Source organism: Poromitra crassiceps (genome assembly GCF_964638095.1).
Source record: "Poromitra crassiceps genome assembly, chromosome: 1".
In the NCBI taxonomy this organism is placed as follows: Eukaryota; Metazoa; Chordata; class Actinopteri; order Beryciformes; family Melamphaidae; genus Poromitra; species Poromitra crassiceps.
This window is the reverse complement of record NC_139623.1, coordinates 68846240-68863935: the sequence shown is the minus strand read 5'-3', so window position 1 is coordinate 68863935 and position 17696 is coordinate 68846240. Positions and strand designations below refer to the sequence as shown.

Here is a 17696-nt window from a genome sequence, read left to right as displayed (position 1 = left end):
ACCATATTAACTGAATGTTTCTGTGTTAGAAGAATAACGCCATATTAACTGAATGTCTCTCTGTGATAGAACAACGCCATAATGTAGGCCAGTGGTTCCCAAATGGTGTGCCAAGGCACACAGGTGTGCCTTGGGATTTTGCATTATTGCCATTGCAAATATAGCCTAAAACTATACAAAAAGTGGGTGTGTTGCTGCTTTGATTTAGTAATTTTGCAAAGTTTCAAATTAATTCCTAGAGTAATATATTTTGTCAAATTGTATTTGACATTAGTAAATAAAAAAGCATTTAGAGTGATAAGAGTAATAGAGGCTATTTTGCACCGATAGACTTAGGCTATATACTGTAGGTGTGCCTTGAGATTTTGTCGTGCCATTTGGTGTGCCATGGGCACAAAAAGAAAAATATAAACTGCAGCACTGGCACAGCACACTTAGCCTAGGTAAACCCAGCCCCCACGTGACCTGCTCTCTCAGTTCCCAGTCACTAGTGACTGAGAACAGGTCTGAGAGCAGGTCACGTGGGGGATGGGTTTACCCAGGCTACAGCACACTATAGGCTATGTAAAATGGCTCAGATTGAAAAGTTATTAGTGTGTCTGTCCAGTAACACACGATAACATTGTAAGGGCCTGTGTCCACCTAGTGTCTTTTTTAAGGGTAACCCAGGTTATTTATTTTGTTGTGACACATTACAGATGTCACGCTTTCCCGACGGCTCCTGAACGCGTCATGTGCAGGAGGCTGGAGAGAGGATGCAAATGCGAGTTTGTCTGCTCTCAACTCCGTGAATATCGCTTTAATCTTCATAACAGCGGCTCATTACCCGCTGTACACAACATGCACTAGTTCTGCACAAGCACTCGCGGGTCTCTCCTCCTTTCACTGACTCTCTCACTAATCTCACCGCTGTTTTACATGCTTTTCCGATCGGCTAACACGCTAGTTATAGCCTACTTAGCTCAGCTGTTAGCTACTTAGCTTAGCTCTCTGCCTCGCGGTAAGATGTTCATGTTGCTTACGCATAACATTCATGTATATTTGTTGGAAGGGGAGACGTCTCCCGCTACTGTTGATGTCCAGAGACACTGGGAAATGTGTGTTTATTTATTTGTTGCGTCGCGTGTAACGTTAACATGGGCGCGGACCCTCTGCGGCCGTGAGCGACTCTGTCAAGCTGAACAAGATCAGATCAGGCCAGACAGGAAGTCCGAAACCGGACATTCGTCAAATAAAACCAATTTCAAAGTAAAAGCCCATCTTGATGAAAGTGTGCCAGGAGTCGTGTATGCAGCGATTGGGACACACATGGTCATATAGGCCAGTGCAAGCACCGGCCTAAAAATTCTTGCTGAGTAAACTTGAGTAATGTGTGAGCCTTTTGGTATAATGGTTTTTGAACTTGTGTGGTTTATATCTTTTCTTCTTTTTATTGTCGATTGTTCTATTTTGTTTATTTGATATTATGCGTTATTGTATGTCCTGTTTTTATAAGACCAGGAACCATGTTGGAAATATGCGTTCACACTTTTACATGTCTATCCCTTGGATTTTGTTCTGCTATATCCATAAATAAAATCAATCAATCAATCAAATATGTTGTAACTATGTGAATCAGGGCAGTGCTGGATGATCTTATGCCAAACCAATCTAATGGCAGATTGCAGGCTCCCAGAGCTCTTTTCAGTATTCCTTCTCCATCATATTCTCCTATTGAATGTAACATTCTGTCATGTCCGGTGTTTCAGGTTGCTGGTGGAACGGATCTTTGCCCAGTACATGGTCCCTCACAACCTGGAAACTACAGAAAGGATGAAGTGTCTTTACTACCTGTATGCCACCCTGGACACCAACGCTGTCAAGTAAGTGTCTCTCTCTCTCTCTCACATACACAGTCTCTCGCTCACACACACAAGATCAAAACAGTGATAAGACAGTCTTCTGCAGTTTATAAAATGTGAGCGTTTGAGAAGAATATAATGGTCTCCAGAGTGAGCTTATGAAATCTAGCCTTCAGATGCCACTGACTTCAACCCATTTGCAATGAACGAATAGATAGATGAAATGACCGTATTTTCCCTGTGACCCCTCCTCCCACCACCACCACTCTTTCTCCTCATGTCTTTTTATCCTCGTCCTTTATTCCGTCTCAGAGCCTTGAATGAGATGTGGAAGTGCCAGAATATGCTGCGACACAACGTCAAAGACCTGCTGGACCTGGTCAAACAGCCCAAGGTAACTCTTTAGTAGAGCACTCTACAATAACGTCTAGGGATGCACCAATATGAAAATTTTGGCCGATGCCGATAACCGATATTAACATTGCTGTTATGGCCGATAACCGATATTTACCGATGTCGATATGATCTGTATAAAAACACATGTCTATGATAATAATATTTTGTACATACTGAAAAACACATGTAAACACTGAATTTGAAAAAGTAATGCATTTTTTATTTCAAAAACATTTGTAAAAGCCCATAAATCATAGATTTACTGCATTATTTCATCTCAATGTGAAGAATTTGGCTGATACCGATAACCGATATTAACATTGTAACATCGGACCGATACTGATATGTTAAAAAATGACTAACATCGGCCGATACCGATATGATTGCCGATATATCGTGCATCCCTAATAACGACCTGCTGGACTTCGTCAAACAGCCCAAGGCAGGGCTGGTCACTTAAAATTTTCAGAAGGAGCACGTGTGCCCCTAAGTTGAAAAAACTAGGAGCACACAAAGAATTTTAGGGGCATGATAGAAAATGTATTAAATAATGCGTTTCTCCTTAAAGCTGCAGTAGGCATTATTATTGCATTATAATTTTGGTTGAAATAGCACATTTTGACTATTGCATGTCACTAACAATATTTCATTGATGAGTTACATCAACAAACGTGTGTCTGTGAGCGCCTTCCCCTTTTACATAACAGCGTCACCAGGCCCTAGCCGCCCTACATAACAGCAGTTCTGTAACTTTGCCGGTCTGACCCAAAGCAACCAATCAGGGTTTAGAGTTCTAAACGTAACCGCACACAAGGTGAGTGAGAAAGGTGCTACTCGCTCGGGGACGAGCACGTACTGTACGATGACGATGCCATCGTTAATCACGATGTTTGACTGTGAAACAATCACGATGGATATTTTGGTGACATCGCACAACCCTAATAGTACCTACACATACCCATAGGGCTACACGTACCCCCATTTGAGAAACAATGGGCTAATGGATTAATTCCCTTGTGTGGTGTTCCCTAAATTATCTTTTCTTTGTTTTCTCTATGTGTTCCAGTCTGAAGCTTCCACCAAGGCTGTGTTTGCCAAGGTCATGGTGATCACAAGTAAGGACACACACACACACACACACACACACACACACACACACACACACACACTCAATAATAAATACTCTTTTCAAGAGAGGAGCACTGCAGTGGTTGAGCTAACTGTAGTGGCCTTTGCTTTGAAATGGTCCATATCTTTCCCCGGTTGCTGGATTGACTGACACTGCACAAGTTCAAATACAGACTCAAGCTGTACTGCCATGATTGTCGCGCCTCTTGGTTTGATCTGCCTTGTCTTGGTACGCTATCTAATATAAGAATATAATAAATTACCCCAGCCGGTGATCTGTTAAAGAGGTAAACAACAATTACCAATTAGTAGGGGTGTCACGATACACTCAGTTCACGATACGATACGTATCACGATACTGGGTTCACGATAACGATACGATACGATACGATTTTAACAATATTTTTTTAAACTTGAATAATGACAATATATGACTGCTAGTAGTATTTTATTTGAAATGCACAAATACAAAACATGCTGTTGTGGGAAATTGTTATTACAATAACAACTAGAAAAAACATGAGATTGGAGATAAGGCTTATCTTGAAATAGAATGAGTTACACCGTCACTTAGATTTACTTTGAACTAAAAGGTTTCTCAGCAGTATAAATTCTCATTATGCATCTTCAGTTTTTCTTCAAACTCAAACAACAAGACTTTTCTTAGTCTATTTTTTATGCATCTTCAGTTTTTCCTGTCAAGTAAACAGTTTTGCCAGAAACTCAATTGAATGGTTTCTCTCCTGTATAACTTCTCATGTGTCTCTTCAGAGACTTGTTCAACTGAACTACTTTCCACACATTGAACTTCAACAAACAAAGACGTTTCTTTGTCTACTTTTGAAAAAAAAAAAAAAAAAAAATGTTTTTTTTTTTTTTTTTTTTTTTTCACGATAATGAGATTTCATCTCAACGATACATATCGTGACGTTTTACTATCGCGAAATTTCGTGGGACGATATATTGTGACACCCCTACCAATTAGCCATTAGCTATGACTCTGTGCATCCACAGGGAATCTGCCAGACCCAGGCAAGGCCCAGGACTTTGTGAAGAAGCTGGCCCAGGTCCTGGATGATGACGAGCGGATCAGAGACCAGCTGGAGACTCTGGTCAGCCCCTCCTGCTCCTGCAAGCAGGCTGAAGTCTGTGTGGTGAGTATTATTATTATAGTATAGTAACTTAATATTATAGTATTATTGAATCTTCTGGCTGCCATCGCAGTGTGTCGTCGCCCCCTTTTTGTGGAACGGTGTTGTCCCTCCACCGTGGGGCACGGTGGCTCAGTGGTAGAGCTGTCGCCTCGCAGTCAGAAGGTCCTGAGTTCGATTCTCGCCTGGGACACTGCGGGCGCTGTGGTTGTGTTCCCCCCATATCTTCAGTGCCTACTGCCCAGGTGGGGTATCTCGTCGTAAGGGCCTTTCTGTCTGTGTGGAGTTTGCATGTTCTCCCCGTGCTCCCCCAGGGGGTTCCTCCGTATATAACCCCCCCCCCCCCCCCCCCCCATTAAAAACATGCAGAAGATCAGATCGTCATCGTCATCCGACCAGTGACGACAACATCCGAAGTCGGTCCCCGGGCGCTGTACGAGAAAGCGACCACTGCTCCTGGCCTGCCCCTCGGAGGAAAGGACAAAGCCAGGATGGGTTAAATGCAGAGGACAAATTTCACCGGCCACCGTCAGCATGTGTGTGTTTGTGGCCCTCCGTGTTGATGTGTAACCGTGTGACAATAAAGACGGGCTTGTCCGTCTGAAATCGTGAAATCGTGTGTTTTGATCGGTCTTGTCTTCATTAGATTAGAACACATTTTCACTCTCAAATGGATCTACTGGGCTACGCGCGCTCGACTCCTTACGAAGCTGCTCGTGGGTATTTTAATCAACGCGTGTGATCCCACCAGGCACGCAACGGGGCGTATCAGAAGCGTCCCAGAAGCGGCTCGGCGCCCCGCTCCGCTAAAGATACGCAGCAGTTCTATTTTTCACGGATGACGCCTGGAAGCTGCGTCAAGCTGCACAGAGCAGATCTTTCAGCCCGGAAGTCAGACACAGCAACTGCTCGAGAATCCAGTCGATTTTCATAATAAAACACCGTGTGCAGACCCAATACCGACTGTAGGAGCCACATTAAAGATTATTTCATTTATGACACTTTATTAGATTATATATTTTGGCTCCAAATTGTTCCCAGGAAAGAGGCCCTGGCGCCTACTATTATTATTTTCATGCCCAATATATTACTTAATCTCTCCCTATTATAAAAGCCATTAAGATCATTTAATTGACATATTTTGTGTTTGTGAATTAATCTGTCCTTTTGTTGTTGCGTGTGAGTCAATTAGGCCCCCTCTGCAGGTGTGAGGGGAGGGCACCTTTAAGTTGCGAGCTGTGGCGCGCGCTCGGGAAGAAAGCAGACAGCAGATACTGTCATGAACCTCAGCCGCTCAGCCGCACCTGTGGAATGTTTGCTGCAACAAAGGGATCAGCAACTCCGCAATTCCCAATCAAAGACACTAGACCCACCACCCGCATTTTTCTGTTTGTTTAAGATTATTGTGAAATAAACCATCAACACCTGAGAACGGTAAACCATCTCCGAATATTTTTTGTGAATGGATTTTTTGGATAGGCTGTGAGTCCGACATATGTAGTTGCTTTCTCTAGTGGTAAAAAATAAAAGACAATTGGAACACTGGAACACGGGTTACAGGAGAAACCCTAAGGTTGTTTTTGCCACTACATCAAGTTCATGACAATGCTGGATTGAACGTTAAGAGGATCGAAGTGGAGGATTACGCGCAGCGCAAGGGAAAAGGAAACTGCGTGACGCGCAGAAAGTGGAACAAAAGAAACGCTTCAGAGGAGGTTTGTGCCCTCAAAATCAAACATTTTTGCAATGATTTTTCGTTTGATGATATTGTTTGAACTACAAAGAAAAGCAGTATCCCCCGGATTTTTGTACTAACGAACTCTGATCTCTGTTTGTTCCCCTTTATTGCGGGCAAACAATTCCCTCATCAAGACGCACGGAGGAAATTAAATGTCGGGATGAAGGAGAATAACTAAATAATTGTTTCACTGTTTCACCTATGGACTAACTGTGGAAAAAAGGAAAAAGGAAATAAAATAAAAAATAAAAAACTTTGGAAAGTTTGTCACAATGGCATCAGACGAGGAAAAGCAGCAAGCCCCAAAAGACATGAATGGCGCAGCTGCGAGTCTCCGCTCATCAAGAGCAGGCAAACTGTCCCACCTAACACGGAGAATAAACATAATCAATAAATTAATGTCTGATAAAGATTATCTGGATGAAGTCAAAGGAAATCTAATGAAATTAAATGAAATGTTGAAGGAGTTTAATGATGTGCATGCCTCATATATGGAAACTTTGGAGGAAAAGGAAAGAAAGGAAGATTATGAAATATGGTATCAACCTAAATATGCACCAATCACCGCTTGCCTTGCCAATGTAAAACAATGGATTTCAGATATGGAAAAGCCCAAGGAAGCTGAAGTCACCTCTTCTATCCCTCAAGAAGAAGTAGAACCAGAAGAGGTGGAGAATTTAAATGCTGCAGTGACCCTGCATGATATAGCCCTGTCAATCAAGTCACTTCCAGGCAGCCGCAGGTCACATCTAGGCAGCCAACGATCAACCTCATCCGCACAAGCACGCATTAATGCAGAAGCGAAAAGAGCAGCTTTATTGGCCAGAGCTGCAACACTAAAACAAAAGCATGATATTGAAGAAGAGGAACAAATATTAAGAAAAAGGAAGGAAGCATTAAATTTACATACAGAAATAGCAGCCGCGACGGCAGAAATTGACTATTTAAAAAAGAATGAAATTACAGGCTTTGACACAGAGACTGATGACGCCCCAGATCACAATGTGTTGGGTACAGAGGAAGAGGACGTCCTAGGAGCAGGAGCAGCAGCAGCATTAGAACCAGTGGAAGAAGAGGAGGATAAACATGCTCCAGTTGTTAAGAGCAAAGCAACAGGTGCTTTGCTGCATTTTTCCCCCTCTGTTTTAAATGCTAATCAATTAAGACAGCCCGAGCAAGATCAGCCTCAACCCCAACTACAGCCACCACAGACCTCAACAACACGCAAAATGCCCTCTGGTACCGCCCCTCACTCATTTGCATTAGCTGCCCCAGACCTCTCATCATCAGCTCTGTCAACAGGCTATCTTCCTTCTACACCCAGCTCTGCACAGGATAATCACATGATCAAGATTCTGGAAAATCAAAACGACTTGACAAAGATCCTTGTGAAACAACAACTTCTGTCTACACTGCCACAAGGAAGCCTTCCACTCTTTGATGGACACATTCTGGAGTTCAAATCTTTTATCCACTCATTTGAAAATGTGATTGAAAATAAAACCGATGACAACAGAGAGAGACTGCAGTTCCTCATACAGTTTACAAGAGGCCAAGCTCAAAGGCTAGTCAAAAGCTGTGAGTACATGTCTCCAGATAGAGGCTACAAGAAAGCAAAGGAATTACTAAAGGAAAACTTTGGTAATGAATATAGAATTTTTTGTGCTTATTTAGAAAAAGCTCTATCCTGGCCCCAAATTAAATCTGAAGACTCAAAGTCACTACAGGAGTATGCCATGTTCCTTCGAGGCTGCTACAATGCTATGGAGGAAATGGAGTATTTAGAGGAGCTGGATACAGTATCGAACATGAGAAGCATTGTACTTAAAGTGCCATACAAGCTCAGAGAAAAATGGCGCAACAAGGCTTTTGAGCTACAAGAGGCGAGCAACCACAGAGCTAGAATTATGGACCTGATCCGTTTCATTGAAAAACAAGCTCGCATAGCCGCCGACCCCCTGTTCGGGGATCTTCAGGACAAAGCACCTAGCAGAGGAATGGTGCGAGCCCCTGTCAGGACACAGACGCCAAAGTTGTCTAGCAGCAGTTTTGCCACAAGTGTCGCTGTTGCACACAAGGAAAAAGATACTGAACTCCCATGCCCTTTCTGCAGCTGGAAACACACATTGGATTTGTGTAAACAGTTTTTAAAGAAAACACACAGAGACAAGCTCAGTTTTTTAAAGACCAAGGGCATATGCTTTGGCTGTCTCTCCCCAGGCCACATCAGTAGAGACTGCAAAAAGCGTCTCAATTGCAGAGTATGCAAATTAGCTCACCCAAGCGCCCTGCACATTATGACCACATATGGTAATTTAGCAGCCAAAGAAGCAAGGCTCTCTGGCGTAACAGGCAGTGCATCAGTGGAGCTATGCGGTCATATAGGGGCTGGTGACCAAGAGAATGTACTGTCCATTGTTCCAGTTCAAATAAAGTCAGCAAAAGGCAGCCAGATAAAGCAGGTGTACGCTCTTTTGGATCCTGGGTCCACTGCTACCTTCTGCTCCGAAACACTCATGTCCCAGCTCAACCTGAAAGGCAAGAAAACACACATTTTACTAAGCACAATGAACCAGCGAGAGCTTGTCCCAGCTCATGTTATATCTGGACTTGAAGTTTCAGCACTGGACAGCGACATCTTCTTGCCACTTCCTAAAGCCTTCACGCAGAAAGAAATGCCATGTATCGCAAACAACATTCCCAAGCAAGAGGACTTATCGCCATGGCCGTACCTCAGTAAGGTTAAACTTCCCAGCATCAGTGCAAAGGTGGAGCTGTTAATTGGAACAGATGCTCCAAAACTATTGGAACCATGGGAAGTTATAAATAGCCAAGATGACGGCCCTTACGCGATAAAAACCCTATTGGGGTGGGTGGTAAATGGACCACTGAGAAGTGATGGTGACGGCAGTGTGAGGAGTGTGACTGTGAACAGGATATCAGTTGTAAGTCTGGAAGAGCTGCTGATCTCACAGTACAATCAGGATTTTAATGAGCTGGCTTCAGAAGAAAAGACTGAGATGTCAATTGAAGACAAAAAGTTTTTGGAAATAGCCAGTGAGGCTGTGCTACAGGACGGGCACTACAGTCTGAAGTTACCTTTCAGGAAAGCAAAGGTCAGCTTGCCTAATAACCGCAAAATGGCAGAACAGCGTCTGCAGAGTCTAAAAAGAAAGATGAACAAGGACCCGCAGTATAAACAGGAATATGTTGCGTTCCTCGACGACATCTTTGAGAACAACTACGCAGAGGAGGTCCCACAAGAGGAATTGACACAGTCACCTGGAAACACTTGGTACCTACCCCACCATGGGGTGTACCACCCAAAAAAGAAAAAACTGCGAGTAGTTTTCGACTGTGCGGCCTCTTACCAGGGTGTATCCCTCAACACGGAGTTACTGCAAGGTCCAGATCTGGTTAATTCGCTTGTAGGAGTCATTTTGAGATTTCGCAAAGAGCCTATTGGAATTATGGCGGACATTAAGTCAATGTTTCATCAGGTTAGAGTAAACAAAGCTGATGTAGACTTTATGCGCTTCTTGTGGTGGCCACAAGGCGACACCAGTCAAGCCCCCAAGGAATATCGCATGCTGGTGCACATTTTTGGTGCTGTCTCCTCTCCAAGCTGTGCCAGCTTTGCACTGCAAAAAACAGCCGATGACAATGAAAGCTTGTTCCCTCTTCAAGTAGCTGAAACAGTCCGACACAATTTTTATGTGGACGACTGTGTAAAGTCAGTGGCCAAAGACTTGGAAGCCATCCAACTGGCAAAAGACCTCACTGCGCTATGCAACAAAGGTGGGTTTCAGCTCACTCAGTGGGTTAGCAACAGCCGAGCCGTTCTAGCCTCCATTCCCCAAGATCAAAGGGCAAAGGAAGTCAGGACATTGGACCTGGACAAAGACAGCCTCCCCCTTGAAAGAGCCCTAGGACTGCAGTGGTGTGTGGACTCTGACCATTTCCAGTTTGATATCCATCTCAGCCAGAAGCCACATACCAGGAGAGGCATGCTTTCTGTGGTAAGCTCCGTCTTTGATCCACTTGGCTTTCTTGCTCCTCTCATTCTTCCAGCTAGGCAGTTGCTACAGGAGCTCTGCCAGAGAGGCTTTGGATGGGACGAACCCTTGCCCCAGGCTATAACGGCTCGATGGATGGAATGGATGGACAGTCTGGAAAGGATTCAAAGTTTCAAAGTTGCCCGTTGTATGAAACCTAACAACTATGGAGAACCAAAATGCGCACAGCTGCATCACTTCGCTGATGCCAGCGAAAGTGGCTACGGCTCAGTGAGCTACATCAGGCTAACAAACGCTCAGGATGTGGTGCATGTTACCTTTGTCCTAGGAAAGTCCAGAGTCCTTCCTTTAAAGAACATCACAGTGCCACGACTGGAGCTGGCGGCCGCAGCACTCTTGGTGAAGGTGGACAAAATGCTGAGAAAAGAATTGCACTTTGACTTAAAACCCTCAGTCTGCTGGACTGACAGCCAAACGGTGCTCAAGTACATTGGTAATGACCACACCAGATTCAAGACCTATGTAGCCAATCGAGTTTCATTGATTCGTGACAACACAGATATATCTCAGTGGAGATATGTAAGCAGCAAGGACAACCCTGCAGATGATGCCTCAAGGGGACTGAGTGCAGTCAAATTCATGCAGAAGTGGAGATGGATACATGCCCCTGAGTTTCTATGGAACCCAGAAGAAAGTTGGCCTGTGGAGGGAGCATGGCGCTCCAACTCAGGGTTAAAGGATGACCCAGAGGTCAAGAAAACCACTGCTGTATTCACAACAGTGGTGAAGAACATTGACACACCCACAGACCAGCTTATTTCATTCTTCTCAGATTGGATGAGACTACTTAAAGCAGTGGCATGGTATCTGAAATTAAAGAAGGCTCTGATGCTGATCACTAAAAAGCGAAAGGAACTTTCTTCAGATCACATCACCACCCGCTCACGCAGCCAAAGTGTGAGCACTGAACTTCATATTTTCAGAGCCACATGTGGTGGACAGTTCCTCACAGTGGAAGATCTCGCACAGGCGGAAAGGTCTGTTGTCACCTATGGCCAGAAACAATCATTCCCAGGTGAAATGGCAGCACTGGAAACAGCCCCATTCAGAGTGCAAAAGAGCAGTAAAATCTGCAAGCTCGATCCCATCCTGGATGAAGGCATCATAAGAGTAGGTGGCCGCCTACACAGATCCGCAATGCCTGATGAGACCAAGCACCCTTGTATCTTGCCCAAAGATGCTCACATTTCAGTTCTCATACTAAGACACATCCATGAATACTCTGGACACAGTGGAAGAAACCATACTCTTTCAGAGGCCCGAAAGAAATACTGGATTATAAAAGGAAACTCAGCAGCAAGGAAAGTGATTTCAAAGTGCGTTGTGTGTCGACGTGTGAGAGGAAAAACAGGTGAACAGAAAATGGCAGACTTGCCACAGGAAAGAGTTCTACCTGACCTCCCTCCCTTTACCAACGTCGGATTAGATTACTTTGGCCCGATTGAGGTGAGACGAGGAAGAAGCCAGATCAAGAGGTACGGAGTCCTGTTCACCTGTATGTCAAGTAGAGCCATACACTTGGAGGTAGCCTATTCGTTGGATACTGACTCTTGCATTCACGCGTTGAGAAGATTTGTTTGCAGGAGAGGCCAGGTGAAGCACATCAGATCTGATAATGGTACAAACCTGGTGGGTGCTCAGGCAGAGCTCAAGAAGGCCCTGAGTTCATTAAATGAGAGGAAAATTCAAGGCGCTCTGCTTCCTGATGGAATTCAGTGGAGCTTTAATCCACCAGCAGCTTCACACCACGGCGGGGTCTGGGAAAGACTCATAAGATCTGTCCGCCAAGTGCTTAATTCAACTCTCCATCAGCAAATCATCGATGATGAAGGTCTGCAAACGATCTTCTGCGAGGTCGAAGCAATCCTCAATAACCGCCCCCTCTCCACCCTGTCTTCTGATCCACATGACCTGGAGCCACTCACTCCAAATCACCTCCTCCTGCTAAAAACACAACCAATTCTACCCCCTGGAACATTTCAAAAAGCAGATCTTTACGCCAGACGCCGCTGGAAACAAATCCAGTACATGGCCGACCTTTTCTGGCACAGATGGACGAGAGAATACCTCCTGCTGCTCCAGGAAAGGCAGAAATGGACAAGCGTGAGGGACAACCTGAACATCGGAGACGTCGTCCTAGTGGTTGACCCCTCGGCCCCACGTGGATCATGGCCACTGGGCAGAGTGGTGGAGACGAAACCTGATGGAAGAGGTCTTGTCCGCTCAGTGAAGCTCCAGACTAAGACTTCAGTCCTTGAAAGGCCCGTAACAAAACTGTGCCGCATCCTGGAAGCTGAAGAATAAGTCTTCCCTCTAAAGTAAAGGGATGTAACGTATACTTTATTTTTTCCAAAATTTTTCCAAATTTGAATTTATTAAGTAACTATGAAATGAAATACACCTATGGCTCCTTTTGTGTAATTAATTTAAGTAATTGGTTCTATTAGAGAACAATTAGGGGCTGGTGTGTAGGAGCCACATTAAAGATTATTTCATTTATGACACTTTATTAGATTATATATTTTGGCTCCAAATTGTTCCCAGGAAAGAGGCCCTGGCGCCTACTATTATTATTTTCATGCCCAATATATTACTTAATCTCTCCCTATTATAAAAGCCATTAAGATCATTTAATTGACATATTTTGTGTTTGTGAATTAATCTGTCCTTTTGTTGTTGCGTGTGAGTCAATTAGGCCCCCTCTGCAGGTGTGAGGGGAGGGCACCTTTAAGTTGCGAGCTGTGGCGCGCGCTCGGGAAGAAAGCAGACAGCAGATACTGTCATGAACCTCAGCCGCTCAGCCGCACCTGTGGAATGTTTGCTGCAACAAAGGGATCAGCAACTCCGCAATTCCCAATCAAAGACACTAGACCCACCACCCGCATTTTTCTGTTTGTTTAAGATTATTGTGAAATAAACCATCAACACCTGAGAACGGTAAACCATCTCCGAATATTTTTTGTGAATGGATTTTTTGGATAGGCTGTGAGTCCGACATATGTAGTTGCTTTCTCTAGTGGTAAAAAATAAAAGACAATTGGAACACTGGAACACGGGTTACAGGAGAAACCCTAAGGTTGTTTTTGCCACTACACCGACTCCTTCTCCCCCCCTCCCCCTGTAGTCTTTCAAGTAGACAAAGAAATGCAAGAGTTCTCCTGCTAACAGGCACTGTATGACAAATAAAGAAATAATTGGAGCCTACTTACCCATGGTAGAAGCACAACAATCAAGGGAAAATGACCAAATCAAAAGCAAGTCAACGACAGACTGTGTTGCTTGTGTGTTGTGCTTTTTACATCCACCCCATTGTATACACAGTATCGCGCGATCTCGTAAATCCCGCGCGATCTTGCATGAAGCTGCCAGGCAGCGCTCGGAAGCGCTCCGCTTCTGAAACGCATGCTGTGGGGCATGCCGACGTGCAGAGGACGGAGTAAAGCCGCGGCGCAGCCGGAACGCTGCGCAGACGGGCCTCGTGCGACCAAGGTGCTAGGCTCGCCCGCTGCGTGAGCTGGCCCTGCAGCTTGTATACGCAGCGCGGCCGCTGTACGGCCTCATCCGCCTGGTAGACTGTTTCCAAACAAGCTGATGTAGGCTAGGCAGGAGCAGCTAACAGCATGGAGCAAGCCAAAGGATCACCTATTTGGAGGTATTTCACGCTAGGCTAGCTACGCCAACCAGTTTCGATTCCATCGTCCATCGCCCCAACCCTACTACCCTGCAGCTCGCCCGCTGTGTGGGCTTACCTGCTCTTATGACATCACTGATGACCACTCTGCGTCGCGGCCTCGCCTGCTCTGACATCACTGATGACATCATCACAGATGACATCACTGATGACAATTAGGGCAATCACCTAATAAAAAAATCCAGCTCCATCAGGTCACCCGCACAGCTCAGGGGCGGAAGCCATCGGCTCCGTCTGGTTCCTCTAACTACTTAATATACTCCCATCACTTACAGTATATAGCCTCAGACGTCTGGTTCCTCTACCTACTTAATATACTCCCATCACTTTAGAGCAGGGCTACCCGGCCCGGGTTCGGACAGAAACATTGAAGTCGCGTTCGGGCTCGGGCCGGGCTCGGTCACGTAATGAGTCACTTGTTTTTGCCTTCAAATATATCTATCATCAGCTCCTGAGCTAATTTACTACGTTAATGAAAGCACTTGAAGGCATCGAATGAAACACGCCCAGACATGCACTCTGCTGCTCTGCCCGGAGTCAGCTGCGTGTCGGCTCACCGCCGAGACACCGTGCAGTACTTCTTTCAGCGATGTGGGATTGTGTGTGGGCAGTGCACAGCACGCACGAATTAGGCTGTTTGGTGCTTTGCTTTGTACATTACGTATTAATCATTGACTGCTTTGAATTACGAGGACTGATTTTGGTTTGGGATTATATAGGGCTGTTTATAGGCTGGACAGACTCATTGAATTATGCGCTCGCTGCGCTCCGAGGGGGAAAAAAAATCAGAGAGGGGTTTCGGGCCGGGCTCGGACAGATTATCAATTGGCACCTGTCGGGCCGGGCCGGGCTCGGCTAATAATGTGACGGGCTCGGTCGGGTTCGGTAAGGAAAATTCAGCCCGAGCCCAGCTCTACATCACTTACAGTATATAGCCTCAGACGTCTGGTTCCTCTACCTACTTAATATACTCCCATCACTTACAGTATATAGACGGTTTTCACAGAATGGTCAGTCCTGCACTTGAATGTTTTTTTTTCTTTTATGTCCATAGCAAACACTGCAACAGGAAGTTAGTGGGGGTTCAATTTAGAATGTTTTTGTTGTCAAGTTAAAACCGTCTATAGCCTCAGACTGATGACATCATCAATGATGATGATCACATGATCACTGAATCACATGATCACTGAACTATAGCCTCAGCCTGAATCAACATTCCTTGGCAATCAGCTTTAGTGTGTGTGTGTGTGTGTGTGTGTGTGTGTGTGTGTGTGTGCTCACACACACGCACACACAACACTTATCTAATTATAATAAGAAACAATAATAATAATAATTATAGCTGCTGCGCAGCAATGGGTCGTGGCCGGGCAAGTCTCAAGGCTTTGAGCTAGAGGTCTTCGGGTATGCCCGACCCCCCGAATACCCGAGGTTCCGACCCGGACCCGGACCCGGCCGGGTCTGGGTCCATTCAAAAGAAGTGCCAAACCGCTTGACCAAACCCTTAGAAAAGTCATAGCACACCTGTCCTCAATAAGCCGCATGTTTTGAGTTCGGACATGTCTATGTGGCGCAGAAATTGTGGGAGTTATTACGCGCCAAAAAAGTGGCTGCTGCGCAGCAATGGGTCGTGGCTGGGCAAGTCTCAAGGCTTTGAGCTATTATGACATCACAATTGCTCGAGTGACATCAGTGATGGCATCACAATTGCTTGACTGACTGATGACATCACAAATACAACCTAATTGCCATAGGTAATTAAGGTAATTAGGCTATACACGGGGCCAGAATTCAACGTTTTGATGCACTGTGGGCTCAATTTTTGACCGATCGAAAATCTGTTTTGATACTTTTGTGTAGAACAGTCTACCGATGCAGATACTGAAGTTTGGTGTCGTTTGAAGAAAAAATGTGGGAGGAGTAGGGTTTAATTCGTTTTTGCAGTTTTGCGGTCTTTAGACTTCATAATTGGCCATAGGTTGCATTGTACAAAAGTTTCCCCTCATTTAGCCGCACATTTCGGTGAAAGTTGCAAAGCCGTAGCACGTATGCCTGATTTTTTATGAATTTTTTAAGTTTTAAACTTTAGACGGTCGCTGTAGTGCCACCGTTAGGACTATTGGCCCCAAATTTGTGTCAAAGACGTTTGGCATGGGACTGGACCTTTGTGCAAAGTTTGGTTAGTTTTCATCCATGGGAAGTCGAACTTCCCGGGAGGAAGAAGAAGAATAATAATAAAGGCAAATACAAGAAGTGGCCTGGCCGCTTCGCTGGCCCGGCCACTAATAATAGCTAGATAGATAGATAGATAGATGTACTAATAGGATATGATGCTCAATTTCAATCATCTTTGTAGTAGGTGTAAATGGTCTGTTTGCATTGGTAGTGTTTAGCATTGAATTCATATTGTGAGTTATAGGGGTGTCACGGTACACAAAAGTCACGGTTCGGTACGTACCTCGGTTTTGGGGTCACGGTTCGGTACGAATACGGCACGGTACGAAAACGGGGAAATAAAGCAACAAATCCCAAATTCAGTTTTTTTCCCTTTGAATATGTCTGAATTCTGCTTTTTACGCTATTTATACCATCAGAAATAGTGTCTAATATGTGGGAATGAATAAATGTCCACTATTTAATAAGATCTAGGCAATCCACACAAAAAGGTTTTACTCTAGAGCAGTGATTTTCAAAGTGTGGGGTGCGCCTCCCTCTCAGATGTCTGTATTCCAGCTGTTTGACAGGGCAAAGGCATTTCCCCCCACTTTAAATCTTTATTGTACACAAGTTTGTAAACAGAGCGCATGTGTGGAGTAGCCTAATACTCCCACCAACCCCTCCCCCTGTTGTATTTGTTTTATGTAGCATTTGCGTTTGATGTAAGCACTAATTTGGAATCCTATCTAAAAGCGGCCACTAGGCGGCAGTATTTCTTTAGTCAACGTCAAAATACCTACATGTTAAGTAGAAGAAGAATAAAACGGCAGAAGAAGAAGAACTTCTAAACCCTGTTGAAAGATACCCCCACTGTCTGACAGACAACGGGGTGGGTTTCACTTTCCCAGTAAGTACGGGAAAGAACCCTGTCAGCGCCTTAACGTTATTGGATGTGAGTTTTGTTTAGCATAATATGATTACGTTCGGTCATCTAATGGATTATTGGAACATGACAAGGAGTCATCCCCTCTTCCTTGCTTGTCTGCATCCGCAGATGTCTGGTTGAGTCTGCTTGACCGCATCACTCATCCCACGCGATGTAAGTTGCTTGTTTACAAGTTAACAGCTTTGTCAGTGTTATGTAACGTTTAGCCGCAATGCGCAACTATAAAGGACTTTGTCGCGGCTACGTAGCGTTACATTGGCAAGCTTACCTCGTTGGCTTGATGTTGACAGAATTTGCAAAACAGCTTATCGCCACAAAACGTCCCATTCTGTGAACGCGGATTTCTATGGCCCTTGTGTTGTTTTGGTGTGTCTTCTTCTGTGGCGTTTAATTCAATTCAATTCAATGCCGTTCAAACAGCGTTTAGGTGCTTCTGGATTTGACGTATTCGTCGTGTCGTTTCACGTATCGTGAAACGAGGTACCGTGAGGGTCGTACCGTAAATTCACGGGACGAATACATGTACCGTGACACCCCTAGTGAGTTATGATGGTTTAAATTATTAAAGTTGT

General features: G+C 44.7%; 1 protein-coding gene across 1 annotated transcript in view; it reads left to right on the top strand.

The window, feature by feature from the left end:
• Window positions 1-17696, top strand: part of pds5b (PDS5 cohesin associated factor B) — a 179585-nt gene that overhangs the window by 111411 nt on the left and 50478 nt on the right. Inside the window, exons 13-16 of the mRNA XM_083641614.1 lie at window positions 1749-1862; window positions 2154-2235; window positions 3304-3352; window positions 4380-4519. Of these exons, the coding sequence (XP_083497740.1) occupies window positions 1749-1862; window positions 2154-2235; window positions 3304-3352; window positions 4380-4519 (385 nt within the window). The remainder of the gene's footprint in view (window positions 1-1748; window positions 1863-2153; window positions 2236-3303; window positions 3353-4379; window positions 4520-17696) is intronic.